At 51.8% G+C, this 10,362-nt stretch overlaps 1 protein-coding gene across 1 annotated transcript in view; it reads right to left on the bottom strand.

Moving 5' to 3' along the window:
• The window catches only part of Tnni1 (troponin I1, slow skeletal type), a 12,172-nt gene extending 5,834 nt beyond the window's left edge, over positions 1 to 6,338 (bottom strand). The window contains 4 exon segments of the mRNA XM_005348407.2: positions 110 to 241; positions 723 to 764; positions 3,382 to 3,415; positions 6,298 to 6,338. Of these exon segments, the coding sequence (XP_005348464.1) occupies positions 110 to 241; positions 723 to 764; positions 3,382 to 3,396 (189 nt within the window). The 5' untranslated portion in view covers positions 3,397 to 3,415; positions 6,298 to 6,338.
• Positions 6,339 to 10,362: the final 4,024 nt, after the last annotated feature.

Raw genomic sequence — 10,362 nt, 5'->3', positions numbered from 1 at the left:
AACAAGTGTTGTGAGACTGGGCACTAGGGGCAGGAGGGCACCTTGTAAGTTACAGAGCTGTGTTAGTTCAAGACCCACAGAGGGTCCCTTCCCAGCCTGCCAGGCTTACCTGCAGGGCGCTGAGGGACAGGCCTCTGGTCTGCAGCGTGGGGATGCGCTCCGCTAGGTAGCGCACCTTCTCGGCTTCTCGTTCCTCATGTTCCTGCTCCCAGCACTCCTTGGCCTTGGCCAGCATCAGGCTCTGCAAAGGACAAAGTCACTGAACCAAGGCTGGTTCCTCATATTCCCTACCCAGCATCACCAAGTGAGGGGAAGAGCCTCCAGATTCAGCAGGCCAGATCTGAGACCATTGCTCTGTGTCGCAGTGTGTGCAGTAGCTGCTGGCAGGCCTTGTATAGGTCACACAGAGTGGCTCACATGGCATACCCAGTCTCCCTCTTCCATCCTTGTTATCCCTTCTGTCTCACAGTGCTCCAAAGAGAGAAACAGACCAAATGAACCATGTCCCTTCCTCCCCCTCTACCAAGAAACCCCTCCCCAGGCTCATTTCCACTGCCTCTTAAGCACCAAGGAGAGACCAGATATACAAGTCACTGGTCACCAGTCAGCTCCGGCAATGGATAGGCTTCTTCCCTTACCCTTGCTCGATCTCCCACCTTCCCCTTCCTGCCCGCTTTGAGTCTATATGGCTGCCCCTCCATCTCCCATGGAACCAGCCTCACCTTCAGCATGAGTTTGCGGGAGGCAGTGATCTTGGATTTCCTCTGAGGATGAGAAGGAGAGACCAATGGTAAGGTAAAGGCTATATAACTGGAATTCTGGTACAGGCCAGCACAGCACTAGCTGCGGTTCTTCATCATTACCCAGAATCCTCTGCTTGCTTGAGGGCTTTTCAAGCTCATCTTTGGGACTGAACCAGTCAAGTTCAGAGAATGTTATAGTCAACTACATTGATGCCCTGCCTTCCAGTCCACCCTCTGCTGCATATTCTGCAGATATGCCTCCTGCGGGTACCTCCTCATCTGCAGGAGAGCATGTTGACAGCTGTACGTAGTCCACAGTGCCGCCAAGATAAAATGAGGGCACAGATAAGCAACCTTTGTAGAAAGCCTAAAACGGGCGCCTGTTTTAGCACTCCGGGTGATAATGCGGCTCTGTTCTGATGTTCTTTTCCTGCCAGAGACATATGCTACAGGTTTCCCAAATAAGGGAAGTATGTCTTTGTGGACATCAAACTACCCTATAGTCACCGTCACCCACAGAATTCTCTAAGATATAAAAACACTAATATGTCTTCTAATCAAAATGAGCAAGCAAATTCTTTGGTTGTTTTGGGATTTGTTTGGGGTTTTGTTTTGTTTTGCTTTTTTGTTTTGGGGATTTTTTTCTTTCAAGACAGGGTTTCTCTGTGTAGCCCTGGTTGTCCTGGAACTTGATCTGTAGACCAGGCTGCCTCATATTCAGAGATCCACCCCCAGGTGCTGGATAAATGGCACAGGCAAATTCTTGATGACTAGGTAGATATGTTTGAAGAATGCTTTGGAAGTCCCCGCCAAGTCCAGGCATGGTGGGCATATGTGTAATCTCAGCACTCTTGGGGCTAAAACAGGAGGCTCACGTATTGAGGGCCATCATGGAAGGTCAAGGGCTACACAGAAGAACATATGTAAAGGAATTTTTAAGGTCCCAGCCTGGTGCAGTGTCCCCCGTGTAGTGAAGGTGACAGAGACCCTCACTGCTGACTAATGGGACCATGAGGCTCGGGAGTCCTCGTGTCGCTCCTGGGTTTCTTCTTGCTGCTCCCACGGAGCGCCTGCCTATTTCAGGTGTGATCCCTGGGAGAGCACAGGTTTGTCCCTGCCGTACGTCAGGCAGAAGTGATGAAGCTTTGTGGGAGTGGCTGGGGGAGGCCGTGGATGAGCTTTAGCACACTGAGCACACAACTTCTGATCTGCTCACAGTGGCTTACCTTTTCCTCTTTGAAAGCCTACACTCCAGGTAATGAGAGAAGTGGCCGGTTGCTGTAGCCATTACAGCCCCTGCTTCACCCACCCAGACAGACCATGGAGAAAAACCTTTCACAGTCTTGTTTCCTCACTGCTCAGTGAGTATATGACCTCTTCAGCTAACCAACAGTCCCTGGAGACTCACTCTAACAGAAGCCTCTGGAAACTCGAGGGTTCATAGGTCACTGGAAAATAGTGTACTTGCTTCTCCTGAGACTATCCAGGCCTCAGTCGGTGACGCTGCCTCTCCACTTGAGTCAGCCAGCACACCGCCTGTTCCTTCCACCCTCACCTTAGGAGATATGCACGCTGTGTTCTGAGCAGCCTGAGGAAATCTGCACCACAGAGTGTCCAGAACCAGGGTGACCACAATCCTGAGGAGAACCTAAGGCCACAGCTCCACTCCCTCCTCAGTGTTCAGTCTCAACCTTCACCTTTCAGACATGGCTTTGTGCAGCATCAGCGTTTCAGTGGGCAGAATGGTGCCCCCAGGGATGCAGGGACATTGAGAGAAGCTGAGGGAGAGCTTTCCCTCAGCAACGGTACGAAGCTATGCCTGAGAGGCACTGTGCCCTGGAGCAGCAACTCCCTGCATTCTGGGAGCCCAGCATCATAGAGAATCTTCACTCATGGTTTCTCTCCTCCTGGGAGGTTTCTCAGTCACTGGTATACCCACCCTCCCTGACTTCTCTTCAGGCCCACCCCACCTTCATCACGCCGAAGAACTAAGAAACCCCAGCATCACTCACCTCCCTTTAGGCATCCATCATAGGAAGGACCGAGGACAGAGCAGAGCATAGAGGGGTGGGAACAGAGAGCGCCACGTGAGCAACAACAGAACCAAGCACATTTGTTGGAGAGGAGGGTACGGGTAGCAATGACATGTCTGGAAGACATCAGCCATCGGGCAGGGGACCACTTCAGGGTTTCAGTAAATAAGAATATAAAAACCCAACAACCTTCTGGGCTACTGGACTCCCCTTTTGGGAGATGTTGGTCATTCACAGTTGTAGGAGATCTAGTGGAAGCCCTTGTAAGCTTTGACGAGGGCCACAGTTAATGCAAAAACTTCTCTCCCTGCAATGAAGCCTCATTCATGCCCATGTCATATGGTAGCCTAGTGTGTCCAGTTCATTGATCGATACTGACAGGCCAGCTCTGAGGCACAGGCCAACCTGGGAGTGAGCTCTTCTCAGCTGAGGGAGTTCCTGGACCCCTCAGGGAAGCAACGCATGCTGACCAGAAACTAAGGTCCATCCTTATCTCAGGAGCATCTGCTGGGATTAGCCTGGGGGAGAAGGGAGCCAGGCTGTCCACCACGTCAGTGGTGAAGGGGGACATGCCTCCCAGGAACCCTGCACGGGGAGGGAACAACTTACACTTCCGGCATGGCGGTAGCAAGGCGGCACCTAGAGGGGACAGAGGAGTCATTAATGGCAAAACCGTACCTTCAGCTGTGAACCCCTTGTAGGTGTGGGGAGTTAGACAACAGGAAATAGCATAACAGATTCCAACAGGATACCTCATCTGTTCTACTTAATCAAAGACAAAACAGAACCTAAGGACAAAATCCTCCCAGGACCTGCACAGCCTACACATTTGCCTGTGGTTATTTCCAGAAAAATATGCTGACTCTGGTGCAAAACAGAGAAGAATCCATAGACAACATGGTTAGGAGGGAAGAACGGGACTTGATGGCGGGAGACTTGACCATGCAGCTGAATCCAGATGTCACCTGTGGAAGGTGCAGAAGCAGCAGAGGCGCACAGAGACTGGCATGCAGCTGGCCGCTGGGTGCCTTTGGGCCTAACTCCTGAGTGCCAAGAGTAGGTGGCAAGAAGCCCTGAGTAGAGGTTAAGGCAGGAGGGAAAAAATTCTTGTGTGTCTTCACTCTTTCTTGGCCAGTTTTCCTCTTGGCAAAATTGGAGCTTAGATAAGTGTTGGGCTTCTTAGTATTTGACCCTTGAACCTTTTGTTCAAACCACATCTCACTTGGAAGCAAAGCAAGATCCACTAAAGGCATGACGACCCTGTCTAACGGAGTCGGCATAGGAGCCTGGCGTCCTCTGAGAGAGCACAGCTGCTGAGCAGTCTGAAGCTGCTGACAGGCGTCTCTGGGCCCAGGCCAAGGCGGGCTTCTAAAGGCTGCAGAGGCTACAGGCCTTATTCAACCTCTTGTCTGGGTCCTGACTTAGAGCATCCTGGAGCGCGCAGGCAGAGAGTAGAGGAAATGACTGTACGGAAGCTCAGGGAAGCGGGAGCAGCCAGGCTGAGAACTAATGTGTAGGGTGGATCAGGAGGCCTGTGACAGTGGGGAGTGGGAGGAGTGTTGTATAGAGAGGGGCAGGTATGGAGTTCAGAGTTCATATTTAGATTTGGTTCATGAACCTAGTTTGGAGCACTACAGGGCCCTTGCAAGGTGCCCACCAGTAATGTCATTCCATAGCCACCCTTCTTGTGCCTGTAAAGAATGTCCCTGAGCCCAGTGACCAGGCTTGGCCCTCCTCTCCTGAATCCTAGCCTGTTAGGGAGCCTTCCACCTAAACTTCAGTCATGGTGAGAGTGGGGTTAGGTGGGAGGTGACCCCAGAGTCTCAGCTGTCCCCAGGGGTCACAGGGGAAGAGATGTGGGAACCATCCACGCATTCCCAAGATGCTTAGCTGAAATTAGATTCCATGCACAGCTGCTGGTCAAGAGCTTTGCTCTTCTGAAGGCACCAGGGAAGTCCAAAAAGAAACACTGGCTGACAAAGACCCACCCCACCCACGTTTGTCTGGCCTCTGGGAATGCAAGGCACAGCCGAGTAGGTCTCACATCTGTCTCCCTGGGATGTGCTTCACCCTGGTGAGCATTCAGCCATGCCTGTCCTCCTTCTATCCCTTAGAGAGCCCACTGTCGCCAGTGTGGGGCCCACTGCTGGGGCCAACCTGGGCCTCCTGCCAAGTTCCAGGCAGTCCCCAACTGCCTCGCTGACAAATACCAGGCCCAGGGGTCCCACATTAAGCGTGAGGCCCTGACCCGTGCTCTGACACCCATACTGACAGGCTCAGAAGACAAGCAGGAACCTGATTAGAAGCCAGGATGTAGATAGCAGAGAGGCTGGAGGGCCGGATTCCATCTGTCCCGCGAGTGGAAAATGAGGAGATAACAGAAAACACAGAAGTAGAGGGAAGGGAGCAGTCTGTGGGGCCTGACTCAGTGTTCACCTTCCTGGCCCCAAGGCCCTTGATGTGGAAAGGCTCTCAGCTTTCCACGCCAAGGCTGAATGTGTGTGAGTGTGTAAACCTGTGTAAGAGACAGCATAGAGAAAGAAACTGGCCTCTTGACACACCTGATAGGAACACAAACACCTAAGTAGACTCAAGCTCTGCTTGCTCCCACCCCTGACCTTGGCTCTCAGTTCAAGGGCACCCCATGCTCCTGAACAGGGTGTTAACAAGCTGGATCACCAAGTTTGTGGCCAGGAAGTCCACTGTTTGAACTTCTTTGGGTTTATGACTTCCAAACTTGGGGTAGTGGCTTTCTTTAGCAGGCACACACACACACACACACACACACACACACACACACACACACACACACTAACACACACACACACACTCACACACTCCTCCCGACATCACAGTGTAGATATGTGTCCTAGCTTATGTGCTCATAGGCTCTTGTTCTCTCACCCCAAATGCTGCCATCTGCCTACCACATGAGAGGACCCCCCACAATTCCTTCTATAACTCAGAGCCAGAAGCAGTGGAGAGAACTGGCATTCTGATTTAACCTGCTTGTTCCCTGTACAGATGAGACAGGTAAAGTGAGCTAAAGGCATCTGTCAGAGACAAAGGACAAAGAAATAACATGGTCTCTTCGGTCAACAGGGCCTCTGGAGCTGTCTCCTTAGAGTCCTGCATGCCAGCCGTCTTCTTGTCCTGCCACTGCAGGCATTGATCGCTGTCACTGCTCCCCAGTGCCTCCCCTCCCACCAGGAGCACCGTTCTTCAAGTCACTGGCTGCAGTCCCTCCTGGGAGCGTAATCCACCAGGTGCTGCCTTGGGCTCCTGAGGAACACGTGGGACAGTTCTGTCCTTGCAGGTTTCACCCCCCCACACACACACACACAGCATTTTACAGGAGAGGTGCCATTTTATAGACAGAGGGCTATGAGTATTAGAGACAAGCCTACTTACCCAAACAAGAAACATCTTCCATCCCCCAAACCTTATTTTCCCTTTTAAATAAAGCCCCAGCTCTCTATCCTGGCTTGCCCGGGTTCACAGTCAGGGCTATAGACACTTACCTAGTTTAATCCTCGTGGAGTTAGACTGGCCTGAACTCACCACACACTGCAGGCTGTGGGGGCAGAGCTGAGGGCAGGCTTTGAAAACTGTGGCCTCCGGCAACTGGCCAGTAAAAATAGAACAGCCACTGCCCCTCCAGCTGCCCCTCCTTCCCACCCCCTCCCACCATACACACCTCACAGGGCAGATACGTGCTGCGGGGTATACCATAGGGCACACATAGGAGTGCACACACACCCTGCACACACACAGCCTCTGACTGGGGGGAACCAGCACTCATCTGAGGAAAGGTAGATAGTGAAAGACCAGACCAGACCAGATGTGGAGCTGAGCAGAGATGGGAGCGGAAAGCAGGATGAAGGACATCTGGCTCTAGCAGGCCAGAGGAACCATGAAGGACTAGGGCAGGAACCAGCAGACTGACATTTTCCTCTTGCCAAGACATGTGAACACGCAGCCCCTGCCCATGCTCCTCCGAAAACCTCAAAAGGCCCCAAACCTAATTGTTTGTGACTCTGGTGCCAGTGAGTTAGGACGCTGCCTGCAGGGTTTTGGTGGCATGTTTCTGGGGCCCAGCTGAGTCACAGTGGCAACAGGGTCCCCTTCGTGCAAGTGAAAGCCTGAGGATCTGCAGACATTCAATGTACTTCTCCAAGTGGGCTTTAAGGACTCCCCATTGACCAGGTTCCAAATGGTATCCCACCTCCATTTCTCGAACTCAGGGAGGCTAACAGTCGTTCCCTGCTTAATCTTCATGTCAGTCAGAAGCTAACTGACCCCGGGAGGCCAGGACTGCAGGGCTGCACCTGTTTACCGGGTATTTTTAGGACTGTTGATGAACACATAATACCCACCCTATAGTCAGAGAAAGACAATGCCTGCTATGTTAATCCTGTGGCTATTATAATCGGTCATCTTGTGGGCCAAGATCCCAGGCTAGGCAGGACAGGCAGAGCACTGACCCATCTGGAAGGTCAAAAGCAGGCTCGGGGTTTGGGAGGGAGTTGGTGGGCAAAGGGAAACTAAGGCAATGCATTCCTAGGGTCCACCAGGAAGAAATAGCATGCCCCGTGACACTAACATTCTGCAGCCCAACAGAGATGGCTCCAAACCTCTTCTTCACAGTGCGTGTTTGGGAAGACTCTTGCTGGATGGGTGCCAGGGAGACAGGGCAGGGTCTGAGAAGCTATGGGACTCGGACATAGGATCCCAAGTAGAGAAGCTGGAGTAGAAAATAGACAGGATTCGCTCACATGGAACAGCTGCAGCAGAGGAATCTAGGAGCTTTGGGAAAGGTTCCGCTGAGGCCTATTGCCTTGACTTTTGGGGGATCTCTTTTTTTACATTTGGTGTGTGTGTGTGTGTGTGTTCTCATGTGTGTGGTACATATATAAGTATGTACAGAGGTGTACTGGTAAATGTGGAGGCTACTATCCCTTGAGAAATGCCTACTGTATCTTTTGAGATGCCTCTCATTGGGACCTGGGGTCCTTTGATTCCGCTAAGCTGCCTGGCCAGAGAGCAGCCTGTGTCTGCCTCCCCTGTGCTGGGCCAAGATGCCCAGCTTCTGATGTAGGTGCTAAGGGTCAGACTCGGTGCACAGTAAGCACCCTAACAGCGGAACCATCTCTCCAGCACCTCTAAGAAATTTCCTCTAAGACCTCACATCAAAAATGAATTGTCTGCATGAATTATCTTGCTTTCTGAAAAGGAAAATCGAGATAACAAATATGAGAAAGCACAAAAGAGGAGCAAAACTACCCAAAACTTAGGTGACCATGTGTTTACAGCAAGCCACTGTGAATCCAAGCCACCCAGGAGGGCGTCCTCTCTGCTGGAAATAAATACAAGGCCATGTGGAGGCTCTTGGGAAAAGCAGGGCCTGGGGCCCCTTGTGGTAGGTCCCAGTGTTCTGCCTCTATTTATTTTCCATGTGGTTCCCAGCATCTAGCTCTCTCCCTTGGGCTCCAACTCTGACTTTGCACCCTGGTCTACAGACTTCTCCAGGGTCTGTCTCCTGACATAACTCCAAAGTGGCCTTCAAAACTAAGTCTGTTATGCCTTGTAGTTCTTATACATGCTCCAATTTCCCCAAGCAGGGCCATGGGGGCAGAGACCTCCAGAGCCCACTCGTAGGCAGGTGCTCTCTAGCAAGAGTCTTTCTCTGTGTAGCTAAGGGTCTACCCTGAGTGTTTCTGCTCTGCTGCACCAATCGCTGTCCTTGCCAAGTGTGCCTCTGTCGCCTTCCTCCTGACTGACCCCCTTGTTTACAATAAAGGCCACCGCCTTTGAAGTTCATAGCTGTCCAGAAACAGGTCACCACTTCCTATTCTGCCTCTACAGGGCCAGCTATCCTAGAGCCTTCAGGCTATGCCTGGCTTCTCCTCAGACACGGAGCCAGAAGCAACACTCAAAGTTCTCCAGAGTCCCCAGGGAGAACTTCCTGTTGTCATGTGGATAATGGCCCCACAAACGCTCCCACATCTTAATGGCAATGTAAATATGATATTTTAGATAGCAAAGGAACATTGCAGATGTGTTAAAGATGGGAGGTTTTCTTGAGTTATCACACGGTGCTTTTTAAAGACCGAGGCGTGAAGCTCAGGGTTGGTATGAAGTGTGACAAGTGAAGAGAGATATAACACACTGCCCGCCAAGTCGGAGGAAGTGAGTGCCAGCCAAGGAGCACAGGTGGCTTCCAGGATCGAGAAGAGGAAAGGAGATGCCTCCCTCGGCCTCCAGAAGGAAGCAGGCCTGCAAATACCTCATTGCCCAGTCTTGCGAGCCTGGTTTTAGACATTGTCCCTTCAGGACTGTAAGATAACTTGTGTCATTTTTTTAGTGGCTAAGCTTGTGGTGGCTTATTATAGTGGCAATAAGAACTTAATGGGCTCTTTCCAGTGACTTGCAGGTACGCTTGGGGCCAGCCAGAGAAGTAGTGGACTTGGCAAGGTCAGTAAGAAGAGGGTAGGTGGAGTATACAAAAGCAAGGCAGTCTTAAGGCAGATTCTGACACTCTCCTGGAGAAAAACACAACTTGTCCTTCCTGAAAGCCAGTTCTCTTGCTGGGAAGGATCACAGGAGTTCTGCAGAGGAAGACACCGGTCCAGGAGAACAAGGGGAAGAGAGGCCATGTGATGAGCAGTTCTGGTCTTCCACACACACCTCTTCCCTAAATTTAGCACTGGTCTAACCAGCTCTGCTTCTTTACTTCCTTCTAATCCAAACACTCCCATCGATGTCTTTGGCGCTGCTAAGGCCCGTAGGTGTCCACTGAGAAAATGAGAAGACAGCCCCCTCTTAAGGCACGAAGCCCTGCAGGCACTGGGGGTTCTCTGGCCCAGGATGGGACTGTGGGAGTTGAAGAATGTGCTCAGCTGCACCTTTGTCCTGGCGCTAACCTCACCCACCGCTCTCAGTGCTCTCTCCTGGTTTCCTGAGATGACCACTTGCACATGGAAAAGGCTATACCTGCTCTTGCTCTAATGTCTCACCAGCTTCACCCCTAATTCCTTTCTGCTGAGTCAGCAGCTTAGTTCACACCCCATTCCCACCCGACCTCAGCATCATCCCCAATCCTAATGCTGACCTTCCAGAGCCTAACCAAAATGCAGGTTCAAGGCCGAATAAACCGCTCCCCAGGGCCTCCTAGACTCTTGGATTTCTCATTGGTAAACTGGCTTCATATGTCATGACCTTAGGGGAGCCTGGCTTCCAAAGGACTCCTCTTTGCCTCCTGGGGACCCCCTGTTTGGGACAGGCTGATGAACTTCCTTCAGCTTCTTTTAAAAGTCCTGGGAATCTGAGGCAGTGTAGACAGAAGCTGTGCCTTGAGAGATTGGCCCTCACCATCAGAACTTGACCCTCAACCCAGTGAGAAGTTAACAGAAGCAAAGTGGGACATGATGGTGCATGCCTGGAACCTCAACACGGGGCACTGAGGCAGGAGGATTGCTGTGGATCTGAGGACAGTTTGACCTGGAAGGTGGGAGGGACGAGGAATCCCAGGAGGATCCCGGGCCCTCTAGGTTGGAAACAAGGGCAGGCATGTCTGGGAAAGAGCC

Source organism: Microtus ochrogaster, chromosome 6, assembly GCF_000317375.1.
Source record: "Microtus ochrogaster isolate Prairie Vole_2 chromosome 6, MicOch1.0, whole genome shotgun sequence".
NCBI lineage: Eukaryota > Metazoa > Chordata > Mammalia > Rodentia > Cricetidae > Microtus > Microtus ochrogaster.
Note: the sequence above shows the minus strand (reverse complement) of the source record. Positions and strands in the feature narration are given on the sequence as shown.